The following is a 21,645-nucleotide window of genomic DNA, read 5'->3' on the forward strand; positions in this document are numbered from 1 at the left end:
TTATAATTTATATTTGTTTTTTAAAGACTATTTACATGATAAACATAAAGATAACTACTTTACTAAGGTATAAAATTATTTATATTAATATGAAAATTAATTCTTAAATTAAAAGAAAGTGCAAATCAACAACATTGGGACAGGCCACAAATCAAATGTCAAACTTAATATTATAATCTTGAAGACCAAATCTCATGCAGACCAAAGACGCCAACAAAGTAGAGAGAAAGAGGCCTTTCACGTTTGCTCCTTCAATCACGGGCTTCCACGTGGATCCCTCCAATTCGTGGACCCTAATGCTGACATGGACAAAGGGAGTGAAAAGAGAACAAGAAAAACTGTACCAGAAAAAAAACACACACTAAACTCGCACATATAAATACCATCAGCAAAACACAAAAGCGAAATAGGTTGAAGAAAAAAAAAAAAAAAAGAGCCGTCCCAGCAACAATTTTAATTTTTTTTCCAAAAAATTCTCCATTTTTCCTTTTTACTTATTTTTCTTCTTCTTCTTCTTCCTATTTCTTTTTTCTTTTTCCAATTTATTTTCTCCTCAACAAACGAACAAACATCAACCTCTCACAAAGAGAAAAAAAAAGAAAAAAAACACCGTTTCGTTTTAGTCTCTTCTTCTCTTCCCCGCTTTCTAGGCTGCGAACATTTCGAGAAATAGAAAGCAGATGATCAAGACCAACGACGACGACGAGGAAGAAGAAAAAACTGAAAAATTAAAATATAGTAAAAAAAGGGAAAAGAACGAACAAAAAAAGAAAGAAAAAAAAACGCCGCGAGAATTTCAATTTTTTCACGAATCTGGAGGGATTTCGAATCGCAATCTGGTGGTGGTGGTGGCGGATCTCGGTTGCGCTGAACCTTCCCTGCCATTTTTATTTTTGAATCGGCACGGTTGAACGCATTCGGAGCTGTAATAATCGCAGATTTTCTTTCCTTTTTTCATGTTGTTGTTGTGGATCTGTTGAAATTAACTGTGTTGTTGATGTGTTTGAAGGATCGAGAGGTAGGAGAACGATGAAATGGGGGACGTTGCTTAAGGACTTCAGAGAGAAGGTTGGCTTCACTCAATCGCCGCCCTCTGTTTCTTCTTCTTCAGCTTCTGCTTCAGCTTCCGCTTCTTTTCCTTCTGCTTCTTCCCCTACATCTCTTCCTTCGTCTTCTCCTAACCACAATGCCTTCTCAGCTTCGCAAATCTCTCCTCTCTCTCCTTCCAGGTTTGTTCCGCATCAACATTCTTCTTTTAGCACTATTTTACTTTTCCTTAATGTAAATCTTTGAATAATTAGTTAAGGAATGCTTTGTTTTAGTCAGGCTAGAGGATTGATACTTCACTTCTTATTTTATTTTATTTTTTGTGTGTTAAATATAGTTTTTTGGCTAAATCTCTCTCAGTGTGAAGTTTGATTCAAATGCATTTGATTATGAGCTATTTTGAGTTGAAAATAAGTATGATTCAGATGTGCTAGTAGTTGTTTGGTTGAGTTTAAGCAATGGAAATTGTATTCTGTTGTTTGAGTGGGAGGATTTGAGCTTGGCTATTACATTGGCTTCGAGTTTTGCTTGTGAAGAATGGAAGGGAAAGGAGAGAGAATTGTGGATTTACCTTTCCTAGAAAACTTTATTCAGACAGTTTACTTCTGTAATTGGTATTTTGTGGGAAGTATGAAGGGTTATGGGCTTATTTCCAAATCCTTTATTAACTTAGCTTTCTATTTTCTGCCATTGACTTGAGTTGTCCAATTCTAAGCTGTAAGAAGTTTTGTTAGCTTAATTTAAGGCAAAGGATTATTGCTGGGTAGAGGAAAGCAGAGTCCCGTTTGTTCTTAAAGCCATGGCAGTTATCTTTGTGTGCATGTGTGCGTGTGTGTATGTCTCTTGAATAATTTAGATTTTCGCGAGATTGCTAGTGTTTGTTTTACCATTAGTTTTTGATTTGTCAACATGGTTACTAAAATTGTTATCTTGTAGGGAAGTGCATACAGTACAACTAATTTCATTTCCTTGGCTGGTTTTCACTAAATACTATAAATAGTAATGTTCTAGTTTGTGATGATGCATGGTGCAAATGGCATCGTATTAAATTTCAGTAATAGAAAGTTGGAAACTTAACTGCGTGATAGTTCATCAGTAGCTCAATTCGAGAATCAAATTTTTAAATTGCAATCACATAGGCTGATCTGCACATTTAGCTGTTTATGACATTTAGCTCCGAGCCACCAGGTGCTCATATTTATCGAATAGAAAGTTTAAAATTAGCCAATGGTTTATATATTAATGAAAGCACATTTACAGTTAGTTTTGCACATCCATTCATTAATCATTGCCACATGGGAGCATATTTTGGAACATTTCTCATGTTGGTTTATTGTTGAGTCTAAGTTTAAAGAATAAGATATGAACTCGTTTCTTTCATTTAGTGCCTCTAATTTCAAATTCTTGTAATTGATGTATAATATTTGGTGAGAACTGATTCTCAAGCTTTTTATTTTTATGTTCAATTTTAAATTATTACATCACATGCTTCACTTTTAATGTTACATATGATTATGACCTTTTCTAGCTTTAAATCAGGATAAACATGAACTGGAATTGGACTTCAAGAGATTTTGGGAAGAGTTTCGGTCATCCAGCTCTGAGAAGGTTCTTTCTCTTTATTGCTTAGGTTTCTGGTGGTCTCATTCATATTTGACCTTGAATTGTTCATTATGGTAAATTATCAGTTGCTTATGCTTTGTCATTTGCTTGCAGGAAAAGGAAGCGTCCTTGATTTTGAGTATAGATGCCTTTTGTAAATTAGTAAAGCAGCATGCTAATGTAGCTCAGTTAGTTACCATGTAAAGACACTATTTCTCCTTATCTTCATTCCATACTTATTCATGGATGCCTTACCTTATATGCAACATTTTGGTGTGATTAAGCATTAGGGCAAATGTTTTGTACTCCAGTAATCGCATTCCTTGTTTTGTAAATATAATTGTCTGTTGGAAATTGCAACATATTGCTTATTTTATTTACTATCCAGTTTGTGTGGTGCAGTAAATGCTTCTTATATGCTTGACTGTTCTTTTCCAAGTGCTTTGTATTGATAAGGATTGCTAAAGGTGAAAATGCCAATACTTAAATTTGCTGTAACTTATAATGATGACAATTAATGAACTTTGAACTGGTGGTTGATATATGTGTGGTCCAAGAGAGTAAAATCATCATACAGACATGTATGGTTTTTTGGTTGAAAAATTGTCTCATATAACCACAAGCAGGTCTAGAGATGTCATTGTCATAAAATAATCATATGGTTTATATAGTTATAGTTATTCTTTCTGAAGATTTTTGGAAAAAAAGGTAGATTGGTGTTTCCTTCCTGAAGATTTACTGTTCTGAAAGATAAAATGTTATTCATGTTGCTGGTGGGATTTTGTTAAGTGATTTTTTATTACATTGATGGCAAACAGGTTAGTTGAGACACACATATTCTCTTTCGTTGTTGGAAGAGCATTTGTAACAGATATAGAAAAGTTAAAAATAAGCAGCAAATCAAGATCTCTGGATGTTGCTCAAGTTTTGAACTTCTTCTCTGAAGGCAAAAAGGTATCTCTTGAACATTCTCTCTCGAAATTGCCCTTTTTAAAGCTGTATATCCTTTTGTGAATTTACAGTGATACCATTCTTTGCAGGATGACATCAGTCCAGGAGCAAATTTATTAGCTTCAGTTGAAATCCTTGTTTCTGGAGTATGCTTCTTGAAAGATTTTGTGAAAGATTTTATGTTTCCATCGTTGTAAATTCCTTGATTCTTCATAAGCATTAAGTGGAGTTTTTGTGTGTGCATTTTTCTGCAGCCTATTGACAAACAATCTCTACTTGATTCTGGGATATTTTGCTGTCTCATTCATGTTCTAAATGCCCTTCTAAATCCTGATGTAACCAGTCAACGAGCAAATACTGCTATTGATGATGAAGAGCAGTTGGTATTGCAAAAAGATTATAATGGTGATATTGGGGAAGGGCGCCGACTTGAGGTTCCTTTCTCTCCATACTATGTATATTTTATGCGTGTTTTTGTGGTTCAATGCACGAGTGGGTGGCATCTAATCATGTTTTAAAGATTTGAATTTTTCTTGTGTGTGACAAACTTAGGCCTAGCAGCCTTTGTTAATTTGAAAATATTGAACAATGATTTGGGCACTAAATTCTAATTGCTATTGCAGCACAAGGCATAATCACTGTATTGCAGTAGTTCGTATAGCAGTTCCTTTCTGTATCCATAGAGCATTAAGCATAAAATACACGAATTGGTTATCAGTTTATAACTGGAATTTTCCAATTCCTAAATTTGCATTTTAAACTAGTTTGCTTTATGTAGGTAGAGGCTAGTGTTGTGCATATCATGAAAGCCCTGGCAAGCCATCCATCAGCTGCACAGAGTTTGATTGAGGATGAGTCACTTGAGTTACTTTTTCAAATGGTTGCCAAGGGATCTTTGATTGTTTTCTCTCGTTATAAGGAAGGACTTGTTCCACTGCACAGTATACAACTTCATAGACATGCCATGCAGGTACGTGAAATGCATGCTTCTATGGTCAAAATAGTGACAAATGATGTAAATACTGTTTATGTGAGTAGTTTGAGCTGGTTTTGTGCATCTGATGATTGATTGCCTCACAGTTTTGGTGCTTTTATAATTTTAGATACTTGGTCTACTTTTGGGCAATGACAATGGAAGTACGGCCAAATACATCCGCAAGCATCATCTGGTATGTTGTTAGTTTGATTCCTTGTTCTCCCCTCTCTATTGTCAAATAACTTGTGTCACTAGATAGATATGATACCTTTTGTTGTATGTTGTAGTTATGTATATATTTTTTCAGCTGTTAAACTTTACTGTACAAGCCAGTGGTCACCAGCAATAGCCTAGATTATTGATTGAGCCTCCAACGTTGGAAACTTATTTTCTTACTATTGGGAATTGGCTCAAGGGTGGATTGATGTAGCTGTTGGATTTGAATATTGTGAGAAAAGATCTTCTCGTTTCTTCCTCTTGTCATTTTATGCCAAGTGAATAGAAAAACAAAGCATTCACAGCTTCTCATATGATAATCATATTGTGGACCTTGAGCTGCGTAATTACCTATACATGAAATACAATGCACGTTTCATAAAGGAAACATTGTCCATTCTGTAATAGAAAGGCAGATCTGTTATTTAAAGGCAAAAGTATTCACATCAGGCTCTTCTGAGACATAGCTTAAGGGAAGTACATGGGAGAAACCATCAGAACACAATGCAGGGGTTACTAACTTCTAATTTTTTGTTTAGGTGGATATGCTAATATATTATAAACAAGTTCCATGAAGTTGGATTTCTTGTGTTGTTAATTTGATTTTGTTGATCGGTTTGGATATTCTTCATAGAAAAGACAAGGCAATGGGCCGATTTACTCAAGATATCATCTGTGCAATATTCAATTAACCCATTTAAAACTCATGCAAGCATCTCTTCAGCAACCAATACTATATATTTCATTATTTCTACGTTCTTTGTAAGCATACCATGAAATTACTATATATCAGTGCTGAAATTTTCCTGTGCTTAACTTAAGACAGTTCCAAACATCTTAGGAAGTTGCTGTACACAGTAAAACTATCATGAGCTCAAATAATTTAACATCCTGATAAAATATACATGTACAGTATCATTATAAAATATCATGTATTTGTACCTTTGTTGCTTGCCACTGGCTATATTGTATAATGCTGAGGTCGTTAGTGTTTGCACCTTTTAAGCAGTACAATCGTTGTAGGATATTGTACTGATTATGATTTATTACCCCAAGTATTCATTTTATTTTGTTGAAATTTATGTTATGTGATATATCTTTTTGTCATGCAGATAAAGGTTCTTTTATTGGCTGTGAAAGATTTTGATCCTGATTGTGGTGATGCCGCCTATACTGTAGGGATTGTCGACTTGTTACTTAAGTGTGTGGAATTGTCGCATAGAACTGGTAATTTCCTAATCAATTCTTCCGAGTTACCAAAACCAAAGAGGAAGTATGAGTTTCTGATAGATGGCATAATTATTGGCTGCATATATTTCTTCACTGCTAGAAAAAATTGACAGCATTATTGTCCCATCTACTGTTTGGGTAGTTTTGATTTGTTATATTTATTTTACAGATGCCGGCAGTGTCAGACTTCGTGAGGATATACATAATGCGCATGGATATCAATTCCTTGTTCAATTTGCTCTCACTCTGTCCAACTTGAAAAAAACCAGGGCTTTCAGTCTATTCATTCCAACTCATCTGATGAACAGGATGGTGCTACAGATGGTTCCCAAGATTGCAGAAGAGAAAATTTCGATGACTCCATTCAATATCTTTCACCCACATTATCTAGATTGCTAGATGTTCTTGTTAGTCTAGCCCAAACCGGGCCAATTGAGTCTCCACATTCTGGAGGAAAGGGTTCTAAGAACAAGGGTGGGCCTCATAACAGAAGTCACACATCATCGATGGATTGGCTTGGTGATGATTTATGGGAGAAAGACATTGATAAAATTAAGGACCTGGAAGCAGTCCAGATGTTACAAGATATTCTCCTCAAAGCAAGTAGCCGGGAGTTGCAGGCTGAAGTATTAAATAGACTGTTCAAAATTTTTTCAGGACATATAGAAAACTATAAATTGTGTCAGCAATTACGAACTGTTCCACTTTTAATTCTAAACATGGCTGGTTTTCCTTCATCTTTGCAAGAGATAATTTTGAAAATTCTCGAGTACGCTGTGACTGTTGTCAATTGTGTTCCTGAGCAAGAGTTACTTTCACTTTGCTGCTTGTTGCAGCAGCCAATAACATCAGACTTGAAGCATACAATACTCTCTTTCTTTGTCAAACTCTTATCCTTTGATCAACAGTACAAGAAAGTTCTGCGTGAAGTTGGTGTTTTGGAAGTTATGTTAGATGATTTGAAGCAACACAGGCATTGGGGTCTGGATGCACAGAATGTTAACCTCCATCCGTTGGAGAGAAAAAATAGCTCGACCAGCTTCAAGAAACATCTGGAACAAAAGGATGCTATTATTTCTTCACCTAGGCTTTCAGAACCTGGTACCGGGAAGTCCCCCATTTTTGAAGCTGATGCTACAATTGCTATTGCCTGGGACTGCATGGTATCTTTATTGAAGAAAGCCGAGACTAATCAAGCTTCGTTTCGTGCAGCTAATGGTGTGACTACCATTCTGCCTTTCCTGGCTTCTGATGTACATCGCCCTGGGGTCCTCAGGATATTGACATGTCTTATAATTGAAGATAGTTCTCAGGTTGGTTTAACTCCACAATTTCTTTTTTCTTGTGATGTATCCTGCCTATTAGATTTATTAGTGCTGTTTTCCTTCCTCTTTACTTGAATCATCATGATGATCGTCTGATTATAATGTCTATTGTCAGGCACATCCTGAAGAATTAGGTGTTTTGGTTGAAATTTTGAAAAGTGGAATGGTGACTAGTGCTTTGGGGTTGCAATATCGGCTCTCCCTTGATGCAACATGTGATACTATGGGTGCACTATGGCGGGTATTGGGAGTTAATAGCTCTGCACAGAAGGTGTTCGGTGAAGCCACAGGCTTTTCCCTTTTGCTTACCACACTACACGGATTCCAGAATGAAAGTGGGGATGTGGACCAATCTTTATTGAGTGTTTACATTAAAGTATTTACATATTTGATGCGTCTTGTAATAGCTGGAGTTTCGGACAATGTTGTTAATCGAATGAAGTTGCATGCCATTATATCTTCACAGACTTTCTTTGATCTTCTTTGCGAGTCTGGCTTACTCTGTGTTGAGCATGAAAAGCAAGTCATCCAGTTGATGCTAGAACTTGCCCTTGAAATAGTGATTCCACCTTTCTTAGCATCAGAAGGTTCAACTAAATCAAATGCCACTATAGATGAGTCATCTCATAATCTTTTATTGACTGCGTCAGGTCCAATTAATCCTGACAAAGAGCGAGTTTACAATGCTGGTGCCGTTAGAGTTCTGCTCCGTTCTTTATTGCATTTTACTCCTATGGTTCAATTAAAACTTTTAGATTTAATCGAAAAGTTGGCTCGAGCTGGCCCCTTCAATCAGGAAAACCTAACCTCTGTAGGTATGTACTATGCCTTTTTGTTTTTGTTTTTTGTTTTCCCATCTCTCTTGACAAGCTCATGCACTTTCGTCCCCCTCTCCCCTTGCTCTCTTATCTATAGGTTGTGTGGAACTTTTGCTGGAGACTATCACCCCTTTTCTTCTGGGTTCATCTTCATTGCTTTCTTTTGCATTGAAAATTGTTGAAGTCCTTGGTTCTTATCGGTAGGATTCGTACTCTTTTTTTGTTATTGACTGAAAGTGATTGTGTTACATTTAATGTGCGCCTAAGTTTAAGTTTGAATAACTAAATGTTTCTGTTGATTAGGCTATCTGCATCTGAACTTCGTACGCTCATCAGATATGTTCTGCAAATGAAGCTGAAAAATACAGGTCATATAATTGTTGAAATGATGGAAAGATTAATTCTGATGGAAGATATGTCCTCAGAAACACTCTCTCTGGCACCTTATGTGGAGATGGATATGAGCAAGGTTGGGCATGCTGCTATTCAGGTTTCATTGGGGGAAAGATCATGGCCTCCAGCTGCTGGTTATTCCTTTGTTTGTTGGTTTCAATTTCAAAATTTTTTGAAATCACAGTCAAAAGACAATGACCCATCGAAATCTACTATTCCCAAGAAGCGGTCTGGCTCCGGTGGATTGCATGAGCGGAACTTTTTAAGGATCTTTTCTGTTGGGGGTACTGGCAATGAGAATGCAACCTATGCTGAACTTTATCTCCAGGAGGATGGTGTTCTGACTCTTTCCACTAGCAGCTCTTCCTTCTTATCATTTTCTGGTTTAGAACTTGAAGAAGGAAGGTGGCATCACCTTGCAGTCATTCACAGCAAACCAAATGCTCTTGCTGGGCTCTTCCAAGCAAGTGTTGCCTATGTTTATCTTAATGGGAAGCTAAGACACACTGGGAAGTTAGGATATTCACCGTCCCCTCCAGGTAAACCATTGCATGTCACTATTGGGACGTCAGCTGGGGTTGCTAGAGTAAGTGACTTGACGTGGAAAATGCGCTCTTGCTATCTATTTGAGGAAGTTCTCACTCCAGGCTGTATATGTTTTATGTATATACTTGGTAGAGGATATAGAGGGCTTTTTCAGGACACAGATCTTCTGCAATTTGTGCCTAACCAGGCCTGTGGTGGTGGTAGCATGGCCATATTAGATTCGTTAGATGCTGATGTTGCCTTGGCTGCTACCGGTCAAAGACTTGATACTTCCAACAAACAAGGAGATCTAAAGGCAGATGGGAGTGGAATTGTCTGGGATTTGGACAGACTTGGGAACCTTTCCTTACAGCTTTCAGGAAAGAAACTTATTTTTGCATTTGATGGAACTTCTACAGAGTTCAATCGATTGTCAGCTAGCTTTTCAATGCTCAATCTGGTTGATCCTATGTCAGCAGCTGCTTCTCCCATTGGAGGTGTGTGACTAAACTTGGAAAGTTTTGGATTTTGTTTTCTTTCACCTATTTGAGTTGCTGTTCCAGTCTGAGTCTTCTTATGGTCATTTTTTATGGTTGCAGGTATTCCACGCTTTGGACGTCTCTTTGGAGATATTTATGTTTGTAAACAAGGTCTAATTGGAGAGACTATCCGCCCAATTGGTGGGATGGAGCTTGTCCTTGCCCTTGTAGATGCTGCAAAAACTAGGGATATGCTGCATATGGCCCTTACTTTGCTTGCTTGCGTGCTTCATCAAAACCCTCAGAATCTCAAGGACATGCAAACATATAGGGGTTATCATCTACTTGCTCTTTTTCTGCATCGCAGAATGGCATTATTCGACATGCAATCTCTTGAGATCTTCTTTCAGATAGCTGCTTGTGAGGCGTCCTTTTCTGAACCAAAGAAGTTGGAAGCTACTCAGACCATTTTGTCTCCTGGATCTGTGCAGGATACCAGTCTTGAGGATCATTATTTGTCAAAGTTTCATGATGATAATTCTTCAGTTGGATCTCATGGAGACATGGATGATTTTTCTGTGCCAAAGGATACATTTAGCCACCTTTCAGAGCTGGAGAATACTTATACTGTTGCTGAAACTTCTAATTGCATTGTTTTGTCCAATGCGGACATGGTCGAACATGTCTTGTTGGATTGGACACTATGGGTAACAGCCCCAGTTTCAATACAAATTTCTTTACTTGGATTTCTTGAAAATTTAGTGTCCATGCACTGGTACAGAAATCATAATCTTACAATTTTGCGTCGAATTAATCTTGTCCAACATTTACTAGTGACTTTGCAAAGGGGTGATGTTGAAGTTCCTGTCTTAGAAAAACTGGTTGTATTGCTTGGTGTCATTTTGGAAGATGGGTTTCTATCTTCTGAGCTTGAAAACGTGGTTAGATTTGTGATCATGACATTTGATCCACCAGGATTGGTTCCACAAAGTCCAATAATGAGGGAGTCAATGGGGAAGCATGTAATTGTTAGAAATATGTTACTAGAGATGCTTATTGATCTTCAAGTCACTATAAAATCTGAAGAGTTGCTTGAGCAGTGGCATAAACTTGTTTCATCTAAGCTAATTACATATTTTCTTGATGAAGCAGTTCATCCCACAAGTATGAGATGGGTGATGACTCTACTTGGCGTGTGTCTTACTTCCTCTCCAACATTTGCACTTAAATTTCGCACAAGTGGAGGTTATCAGGGTTTGATTCGGGTTCTCCCGAGTTTCTATGATTCCCCAGATATTTATTATATTTTGTTCTGTTTGATATTTGGCAAGCCAGTTTATCCTCGATTACCAGAGGTTCGCATGGTGGATTTTCATGCCCTTATGCCAAGCGATGGAAGTTATACGGAACTGAAGTTTGTTGAATTGTTGGAATCTGTGATTGCTATGGCTAAAACTGCTTTTGATCGAGTAAGCATGCAGTCAATGATTGCACACCAAACTGGTAATCTTTCACAGGTTGGTGCAAGCCTTGTGGCTGAGCTTGTAGAAGGAAATTCTGACATTGCTGGTGAGCTTCAGGGGGAAGCTCTGATGCACAAGACTTATGCTGCCCGCCTAATGGGTGGAGAGGCATCAGCTCCTGCTGCTGCAACTTCGGTTATTAGATTTATGGTTGATCTAGCTAAGATGTGTCCCCCGTTTACTGCAGTTTGTAGACGAGCAGACTTTCTTGAAAGCTGTATTGACCTGTACTTTTCCTGTGTGAGGTTTGTTTTGAGATGAATTTATCTTTCAAGTATAGTTATCCTAAATTTTCTACGTATAATCATAGGGTGACTTTACATAACTTTATTACATTTGGTCATTCATAAACTGAAAGAGATCAACTTCTTCAAGCTAATCCTTTTGTGCTTACAGGGCGGCACATGCTGTTAAAATGGCTAAAGAACTCTCTGCCATGACAGAAGAGAAAACCTTGAATGATTGTGATGATACGTCCAGTTCCCAAAATACGTTTTCTAGCTTGCCTCTGGATCAGGATCAGTCTGCCAAAACCTCCATCAGTGTTGGAAGCCTTCCACAAGGACAGGTAAGTACTAGCTCTGATGATATGGTAGCACCAGTGAACCCTATATCTGGAGGGAAACCACAAAATGGTATTACTGTATCGACATCAGAGTCAAATAAATCTGCCCATGAATGTGTCCAAACTGTTCAGAGCTTGGATGGTGACGTTGCTGATCAAGGTTCTGCAACTTCCAGTGCAAATGAGTTTAGCTTTCAGGGTATCAAAGGCAATTCGGATATCCTCCCTCCAACTGAATCCCAGAGTTCGGCATCTTTTGCTGTACCAGATTCTCCTGTTTTTTCAGAAAAGTCCAGTTTTAGAGTTGCTGTTGCACCTTCGTCACCTGTTGCTGCATTGACATCTTGGCTGGGTAGTGCAACGACAAGCACTAATGAAGCTAAATCTCCTTTGACAGCCACACCTTCTTTTGATTCTTCCATGTCTGCTTGGGAGTTTGATTCACCTTCAGACCTGAAGTCTGGTTCTCAAGGTTCATCTGCCACAAATGCTTACTTCATTGTAACCTCAAAGCTTCTTTTGGATATAGATGATTCTGGATATGGAGGTGGTCCATGTTCTGCAGGAGCTACTGCTGTGTTAGACTTCATTGCAGAAGTTCTTGCTGATTTTGTGACCGAGCAGGTGAAAGCATCACAGGTCATTGAGAACATCTTGGAAAGTGTTCCGCTCTATGTTGATAATGAATCAGTGTTGGTTTTCCAGGGTCTGTGCCTTAGTAGATTTATAAATTTCCTTGAAAGGCGGCTGTTGCGTGATGATGAAGAGGATGAGAAAAAATTGGACAAGATCCGCTGGTCCTCAAATTTGGATGCTTTGTGCTGGATGATAGTCGATCGTGTATACATGGGGGGTTTTCCTCAGCCTTCAGGGGTTTTGAAAACTCTTGAATTCTTGTTGTCAATGTTGCAATTGGCAAACAAAGATGGTAGAATTGAAGAAGCTGCTCCTGGTGGAAAGAGGCTCTTATCAATTTCAAGAGGAAGTAAGCAACTTGAGGCTTATATTCATTCAATTCTTAAGAACACTAACCGAATGATATTATATTGCTTCCTCCCATCATTTTTAGTGAGTATAGGGGAAGATGATCTTCTTTCACGGTTGGGTTTGCTCACTGAACCTAAAAAAAGATTGCCCTCAACTTCCTCTCAAGTTGATTCTGGAATTGATATATGCACTGTCTTGCAATTATTGGTTGCTCATAGAAGAATTATATTCTGTCCCAGCAATACTGACACAGATCTTAATTGCTGTTTATCTGTGAATTTGATATCGCTTCTCTGTGATAAAAGGCAAAATGTACAGAATATTGCCATTGATGTGTTCAAGTATCTTCTGGTACATAGGAGGGCTGCATTAGAAGACCTACTTGTTTCCAAACCTCATCAAGGGCAGCAACTGGATGTTCTTCATGGTGGTTTTGATAGATTATTGACCAGAAGTTTACCTGAGTTTTTTGAGTGGTATCATACTACTGAACAGATGGTGAATAAAGTATTGGAACAGTGTGCTGGCATTATGTGGGTGCAGTATATATCTGGATCAGCAAAGTTTCCTGGAGTAAGAATCAAAGCTATGGAAGGTCGTCGAAAAAGGGAAATGGGAAGAAAGGCTCGCGAAGCTGCAAAATTGGATTTAAGACACTGGGAGCAGGTGAATGAGCGAAGATATGCTTTGGATTCAGTTCGTGATGCAATGTCCACAGAGTTGAGAGTCGTTAGGCAAGATAAGTATGGATGGATTCTCCATGCAGAGAGTGAGTGGCAATGCCATCTGCAGCAACTTGTGCATGAACGAGGGATATTCCCACTGAACAAATCCTCCTTGACAGAAGAGCCAGAATGGCAGCTTTGCCCCATCGAAGGTCCATATCGAATGCGGAAGAAACTGGAGCGAAGCACATTGAAAATTGATACCATCCAGAGTGTCCTTGATGGGAAGTTTGAATTGGAGGGATCAGAGTTGTCTAAAGTAAAATTTGAAAATGGTCCTGGTGGTGCATCAGATTCAAAACCTTATTTTCAACTTTTGGCTGATGGTGGGAGACAAAGTGATCCTGATGGTGAGCTGTTTGAAGAACCGTTTTCTGATAATTTGGATAGTCTCAAAGATGCAATTTCTGATAAGAATGAGTGGAATGATGACAAGGGCAGTAGCATAAATGAAGCAAGCCTCCATTCTGCACTTGAACTTGGTGCTAAGTCTAGTACAATGTCGGTCCCAATAGAAGAAAGCACGCAAGGAAGATCTGACATGGGATCTGCATGGCAATCTTCTTCCATGAAACTTGATGATGTCAAGGTTTCTGATGATAAATCTGATAAAGAACTGAAGGATAATGGGGAATACCTAATCAGACCTTTCCTGGAACCATTTGAAAAAATACGATTCAAATATAATTGCGAACGGGTTGTAGGTCTTGACAAGCATGATGGTATATTCTTGATAGGTGAACTCTGTTTGTATGTAATTGAAAACTTCTATATTGATGATTCTGGTTGCTTCTGCGAGAAGGAATGTGAAGATGAACTGTCAGTCATTGATCAGGCTTTGGGTGTCAAGAAAGATGTCACTGGTAGTGCAGATTTCCAATCCAAATCAACATCATCATGGACGACAGCAGTTAAGTCATTAGTTGGGGGAAGGGCATGGGCATATAGTGGTGGTGCATGGGGAAAGGAGAAAGTACATAGCACTGGAAATTTACCTCACCCTTGGCGCATGTGGAAGCTTGACAGTGTTCATGAGATTTTGAAGCGTGATTACCAGCTTCGTCCTGTTGCTATAGAAATATTTAGCATGGATGGATGTAATGATCTCTTGGTTTTCCACAAAAAGGAAAGAGAAGAAGTCTTTAAAAATCTCGTTGCCATGAATCTTCCTCGGAATAGCATGTAAGTGTTAATCCCATCAGCTTTGGTTGAGTGCTTTTATGCTTTTACATTCTTGTTGATGAGTCATGCATAAAACAGTTGAGAACTTCAAATATATACAATAACTCAATACTGTTCTTTTTAGACGCTTTAATGTTATTTTGCCATGCATCTTTATTTTCTTAGTTAATTTGGTTCTCATGCGCTTTCTTTTATGCGCGTGTTATTTTGTTTACTGCTTTTTGTTGTCCCTGATCATGATATTCTGCATTGTATCAGGCTGGACACAACTATTTCAGGATCATCGAAACAAGAAAGCAATGAGGGTAGCCGACTTTTTAAGATAATGGCAAAATCATTTTCGAAAAGGTGGCAAAATGGTGAAATAAGCAATTTTCAGTACCTCATGCATCTTAACACCTTGGCAGGACGCGGATATAGTGATCTTACCCAGTACCCAGTCTTTCCATGGGTTCTTGCAGATTATGAGAGTGAAAATCTTGATTTATCCAATCCTAGCACATTTCGCAGGCTTGATAAACCAATGGGCTGTCAGACACCTGAAGGTGAAGAAGAATTTAGAAAAAGGTTGGTTTCTACCAGTGCTGTCATGGTATTCTCCTGTTTCTCTATTACGTTGGTTATATATGATTGTGTTGTTTGCAGTCATTGATATGGGATTATTTTCTGAGTTCAAAGAGGTATGCAGACAAAATGTATATCTATGGAGATGCAGAACAATTTTTGCATTTGTGGGAAATTACATTTATTCCTGCTTTAATGTTACAGTAATTATAATATGGAAGGAGATTTGTAACTGTTGCATTTGTTTCGGTAGATCCTCTTGTAACACATTGTCTTTTTTTGTTAGATACGAGAGCTGGGATGATCCGGAGGTCCCAAAGTTTCATTATGGATCTCATTATTCTAGTGCTGGAATTGTCCTGTTCTATCTTCTCCGCCTGCCTCCATTCAGTGCAGAGAATCAAAAGCTTCAAGGTGGCCAGTTTGACCATGCTGATCGTCTTTTCAACAGTATAAGGGATACTTGGTTTAGTGCTGCTGGTAGAGGAAACACATCTGATGTGAAAGAGCTGATTCCAGAGTTTTTCTACATGCCAGAGTTCCTGGAGAATCGATTCAATCTTGACTTGGGAGAGAAACAGTCTGGAGAGAAGGTTGTCCTAGTGCCAATGTTTACTTAGTTATCCCATCCGTATCTATAGACTATAATCAAGAAAGCCAAAATTCAGGTGAAGTTACTATGTTTAACAACTATTGTCTATCTTTCAGGTTGGGGATGTTATATTACCTCCATGGGCGAAAGGTAGTGCTAGAGAGTTCATCAATAAGCATAGGCAAGCTCTTGAATCTGACTATGTCTCAGAAAATTTGCATCACTGGATAGACCTCATTTTTGGATATAAGCAAAGAGGGAAGGTGGGGTGTCTTATTGCATCACTGTAGATATTTGCACCTCCATGTTGTCTGGCTCTTATATTTTCTGAAGCTTACTTTTTTACATTGTTAAATTTTCCCGTTTTTGTTGTCAAGGCTACTCTACAAACTATTGCCACTAATTAGATCCCTGCATTCATATTTATTGAAGGCTCTGGTTGTTTACTTGTGGGGATTCATAATCATGGACTCCAATGACAAAAGAAGTCTCTTTGCTTCCTTTAGTTTTGTAGAGTTAGGAAACAGTTTTTTGATGCTTTAAAGTCTTCTATTTGCATTGATGCTTGATTGTCATAATATGCAATTTTACCATCATGAATTGCATCTGAACTTTGTCATAATTGAAGTTTAGTTATTGATCACTACTATTTATCCCTTATTAATTAAATCATTAGCCAAAATTTGTAGAAATTGAATCCCATGCTATTAAAAATTTATTGGTAGTTGTAAAACTGTGACATTTCTTGATGACACGGTTAGTAAGTTCAAAATCAATGCCTAAATTTGATTTTTCCTCTTTTTTTCTTTTGGTTGTTTCTTCTCTTCTGTTCCTAATCTGTATTTCCCCCTTGTACTTTGGACAGGCTGCAGAGGATGCAGTCAATGTGTTCTATCATTATACCTATGAAGGGAGTGTGGACATAGATGCAGTTACAGATCCTGCAATGAAAGCATCTATTTTAGCACAAATTAATCATTTTGGGCAAACTCCGAAGCAACTATTCCTCAAGCCCCATGGGAAAAGGCGAACAGACAGAAAACTTCCTCCCCATCCCCTTAAACATTCCACTCACCTTGTTCCACATGAGATCCGCAAAAGTTCTTCACCTATCACTCAAATTGTTACTTTTAATGATAAAATTCTCATTGCAGGAACTAACAATTTGCTTAAACCAAGAACATATTCTAAATATGTTGCTTGGGGTTTTCCTGATCGGAGCTTGAGATTTATGAGCTATGAACAAGACAGACTTCTTTCGACACACGAAAATTTGCATGGAGGTAATCAAATTCAGTGTGCTGGTGTTAGCCATGATGGTCAGATTCTGGTCACCGGGGCCGATGATGGGTTAGTTAATGTTTGGAGAGTTAGCGAGGTTGGGCCCCGTTTCGTGCGGCGCTTGAAGTTGGAGAAGCCCCTTTGTGCACACACAGCTAGAATCACATGTCTTCAAGTTTGCCAGCCTTACATGCTGATTGTGAGTGGATCAGAAGATTGTACTGTTATTATTTGGGATCTCAGCTCCATGGCGTTCATACGGCAGCTTCCCGAATTCCCAGCCGCCATCTCTGCAGTTTTTGTCAATGACTTGACCGGAGAGATTGTTGCAGCTGCTGGTATTCTTCTCTCTGTCTGGAGTATCAATGGTGATTGCCTGGCATTGATCAATACATCACAACTGCCATCTGATTCTATTCTCTCGGTGACAAGCAGTACATTTTCAGATTGGCTAGACACAAAGTGGTATGCAACAGGTCACCAGAGTGGAGCTGTCAAGGTGTGGCAAATGGTTCACTGCAGTGAACCCGAGAGCTCCCTTAAATCAGGTTCTTCTGGATTGGGAGCGTTAAACCTTGGTGGAAAAGAACCAGAATACAGGTTGATTCTACGGAAAGTGCATAAGTTCCATAAGCATCCAGTCACTGCCCTTCACCTTACAACCGACCTGAAACAATTATTGAGTGGAGATTCCGGTGGGCATTTGTTTTCCTGGACACTACCTGAAGAGAGTCTGCGAGGTTCACTGAATCAGGGGTGATATGGGTAAATGATTATAGTTGTCTTGACTTCTAAGCTTTTGGGGCCAGCCTTTGATCATTGAATCCTGACATAGGGTTGAGAGGGTAGAATCGGTCCCAATTTGTCAAAAGATGGATTCGTGTTCATTATTCATGAAAGTTCCAATGAAGATTGCGTGGCCTGGTCGAAACAGCGCGAACAAGGTTGGCAGCGAACAGATGAGACCGCACAGCACGTAGAAGAGGGCTAACACCATATGAGCCGTTGTTTCACTTGATTGGTGAAGTATCTGTAAAGAAAGATGGATGGGTATGTGGAAACAGGAGGAAGCAGAGTTGATTCCGGTGGGTATTCTTGTATTTTCGGTGGCTGGCAGAGCATATTTTGATTTTATTTTTCTTTTTTTAGAGAAGTCCACAGTTTTATGTTAATTTGATGTAAATATGTGAAACAGCTTTGTAGTGTGTAATTAAGTTGTATAGTAAAAGGCGAGTCTGTGAAATGGAATGTGATTTTTGAAATGGTGATACTGTTGTGGGACTGCTGATGGCACGAGTGTAATCCATTCTCGGAAATTCTTTTTCCAAGTGACACTGGGGCATTTCTTTTAATTAATGGTCCCCGTTATTAAAGTTAAAGGAAAACTTCAGAAAATTTCATGTCATTTTTGTATATTTTGTATAAATATTCCATGTTTTTGCTTTGAAAAAAAGAGTCTGGTATGTTCGTTCAAGATTGAACATTGGACTCAATAAAATAAATCACTTGCAATTGTAATTTCCAGTATCGTCAACTTGTTCAGATGTTGAAATCGTTCTACTTTAGATTATATTGATACACATTTCGTAACCTGCACAGTGAACTTATAGGGCTGTGATATCTCTACTACTAAGGAAAAAGTTGGGATGGTATAACCACTTCTGGTTAAATTTAATTTTGGAATTTAATTTTAGTATTGTAATAGATAATATATGATTGGATATTTGAATAATACAATGGCCTTATTTAGACGCTATTTTCGAAAAACATATTTTTTTAAAAGATCTTTTATAAAAGTAAAAGTGATTTTATGTTTGAATATTTCATGTAAAAAGATCTTTTCGTCTATCAATTATATTTGGGTAAAATAAGATAAAAGTATTTTTTTATTCATTTATTATGTGAAAAATATCTTTTTTTAAAGAAAAAAAAGCTTTTAAAAAAAAGATGTAAATTATAGCTTCTTAAAAAAGATATTTTTTTATTTTTTTAGTGCTTTTATTTTTACTATCAAAAATTTGTCAAACACACTAAAAAATAAAAAAAGATTTTTTTCATTGAAAAAAGATCTTTCTTGGAATAGTACAGACTTTGGCATCCATAAGAAGTTGTTGGGGGTTCAAGAAACTTCGTTGGAATTCAACTCTACGGTCTTCGACAATATTTTTATTAAAAAGAGAGAATTGGAGGCTTATTTGAATTGTATTCAACGGAAAATGGAAGCTGACGATGATCCGATTTTGAAGCACAAAGAGGAAGAATTGAGAGCTGAGTATAATCTAGTTTTGGCCCAGGAAGAATTGCTTTGGTACCAGAAGTCAAGAGATCAATGGATTCGGTATGGTGATAGAAATACTAGCTTTTTCCATATGCAAACCATCATTAGAAGAAAATCTAACAAGGTTCATGGGTTGCTGGTCAGTGATGGGTCCTGGTCTGATAATCCGGAAGTTTTGCAAAGAGAGGTCGTTCATTTTTTCAAAAATATTTTTTACTCTACTGAGCCTGTTGAGGTTAATTGCATGGGAGAAATTCTTATGCCATCTCTTAGCCAGGATACTTGTGATAATTTGTCTAAACCAGTAACAATGTTGGAGGTTAAAGAAGCTCTGGATAATATGAGCTCGTTCAAAGCTCCTGGGCCGGATGGTTTTCAAATTTTTTTCTTCAAGGAATATTGGGATGTGGTGGGTCATGAGGTGTGACGTACTGTTCAGAAAGCATTCTTAGGGGAGACTTTAAGCCATTCTTTGTTGGAAACTTTGATTGTTCTTATCCCTAAATGCGACCCTCCAACTAGATTGAAGGATTTTCGGCCAATAAGCCTTTGTAATGTAATTTATAAGTTAGTGACTAAAGTGCTGGTTAATAGATTACGACCTTTTTTGGATGAGATTGTTAGCCCAACTCAGGGAGGGTTTATACATGGTAGAGGAGCGCCTGATAATATTATTGTGGCCCAAGAAGTTCTTCACTTTCTTAAGCGGACAAAGTCTAGAAAAGGAGCTATGGCTTTTAAGATTGATTTAGAAAAGGCTTATGATAGAGTTGATTGGAATTTTCTTGAGCACACTCTTGAATCTTTTGGCTTTCCTTCTCTAATTATTCGGCTTGTAATGAATTGTGTTCAGGCTTCAAATCTTTCCATCCTTTGGAATGGGAATAGATTGGACAGCTTCCAACCTCGCAGAGGGCTCAGGCAAGGAGATCTAATTTCTCCTTATTTATTTGTTTTGTGCATGGAGAGATTGGCGTGCTTCATTTCTAAACAAGTTGACGAGGGTATTTGGGATGGTGTGGCTGTTTCTAGAGGAGGACCTAGAGTTTCTCACTTGATGTTTGCAGATGACCTCCTCCTTTTTTGTAAAGCGAAGAAAAATCAAGTTCAGAATGTTGTGCACACCTTGGAGTTGTTCTGCAAAGCTTCAGGTATGAAGGTTAACATTGAAAAATCTAAAGCTATTTGTTCTAGAAATATCTCTAATAGAAGGAAGGAAATGTTGTCTGGTATTTCTCATATTCCTTTTACTAGTGACCTAGGCAAATACTTGGGGGTGAACCTTAATCATCCTCGAGCTGCTAGGTCTATTTTTTCGAACTCTTTAGAGAAGATAAAGAATAGGTTGGCTAGTTGGAAAGGTCGGCTCCTTAATAGAGCAGGCAGGCTTTGCTTAATTAAATCTGCTGCTTCTTCTCTTCCTATTTATCAGATGCAAGTGACTCTTTTTCCTACTTCGGTTTGTCAAAAGATTGATTCTGTACTTAGACAATTCTTGTGGAAAGGAAAGGTAGGGGAGCGTTGCTTAAATTATGTCAAGTGGAGAAAAGTTGTCACTCCAAGAAAATATGGAGGCTTGGGAATTAGAGATACCCAGTGTGTAAATTTTGCTTTATTAGGAAAGCTTGTTTGGCAATTACTGCATAATAATAATAAGCTTTGGGTAAGAATTATGTTGGCAAAATATTTATCTAGGAGGTCTTGCTTTTCACCCAATTTTTCTAATAATGTTTCAAGCACTTGGCGAGCGATTTATAAGACAATAGAAAAGTTTCGTGATGGTTTTGATTGGTGTACAGGCAGGATGTCTCAATCCTTTTGGTATCATGCTTGGCGACCATGTGGAACGCTAGCTCCTTTGGTTCATTTTGTACACATCTCTGATTCTCACTTGAAACTAGAAGATGTCTGGTACCATGGACATTGGCGGTGGGATATTCTTTGCACAATGATTCCGGAAGAAGTTAAACTTGATTTGATGCTCTTTGATCCTATCAAGCAGGCAGGAGATAAAACAGGTTGGTTTTGGACAAACTCAAATACTCTCACCTACTCGACTAAAAGTGGGTATGAATGGCTATTGAAGAAGAAATTTGGCTGGAACGATAATGAAAATTGGCTTTGGCTTTGGCGCTTGAGAATACCGGAGAAGATAAAGTGTCTGCTCTGGCTTTGTCTCAACAACGGAGTTCCCACAGCTAGTTACCTGTTTCAAAGAGGTCTTGCTACTTCTGATTTTTGTCAGCGATGTTATCTTGCTCTAGAGGATATTAACCACTGCTTTAGGACTTGCCAAAAAACTTATCAGATTTGGATTAGATTAAATTTGGGAATGACCGTTGAGGACTCTAGTTTGAATTTTGTGTCTTGGATTCGTTCTAACCTC

General features: G+C 38.1%; 1 protein-coding gene across 1 annotated transcript; it reads left to right on the top strand.

Annotated features, from left to right (window-relative positions):
* Nucleotides 1–849: 849 nt before the first annotated feature.
* On the top strand, nucleotides 850–18,386 carry LOC112726940 (protein SPIRRIG-like). Its single transcript, XM_072208878.1, is given in 22 exon segments — nucleotides 850–925; nucleotides 1,010–1,197; nucleotides 1,817–1,825; nucleotides 2,587–2,655; nucleotides 2,764–2,849; nucleotides 3,468–3,603; nucleotides 3,690–3,746; nucleotides 3,855–4,034; nucleotides 4,379–4,570; nucleotides 4,704–4,769; nucleotides 5,905–6,019; nucleotides 6,192–6,296; nucleotides 6,299–7,335; nucleotides 7,463–8,162; nucleotides 8,263–8,365; nucleotides 8,469–9,580; nucleotides 9,683–11,330; nucleotides 11,482–14,544; nucleotides 14,803–15,111; nucleotides 15,395–15,701; nucleotides 15,817–15,963; nucleotides 16,566–18,386. Coding segments are annotated over 21 exon segments (10,785 nt in total). The 5' UTR covers nucleotides 850–925; nucleotides 1,010–1,029; the 3' UTR covers nucleotides 17,742–18,386.
* Nucleotides 18,387–21,645: the final 3,259 nt, after the last annotated feature.

This window comes from Arachis hypogaea, chromosome 12 (genome assembly GCF_003086295.3).
Source record: "Arachis hypogaea cultivar Tifrunner chromosome 12, arahy.Tifrunner.gnm2.J5K5, whole genome shotgun sequence".
Classification (NCBI taxonomy): domain Eukaryota; kingdom Viridiplantae; phylum Streptophyta; class Magnoliopsida; order Fabales; family Fabaceae; genus Arachis; species Arachis hypogaea.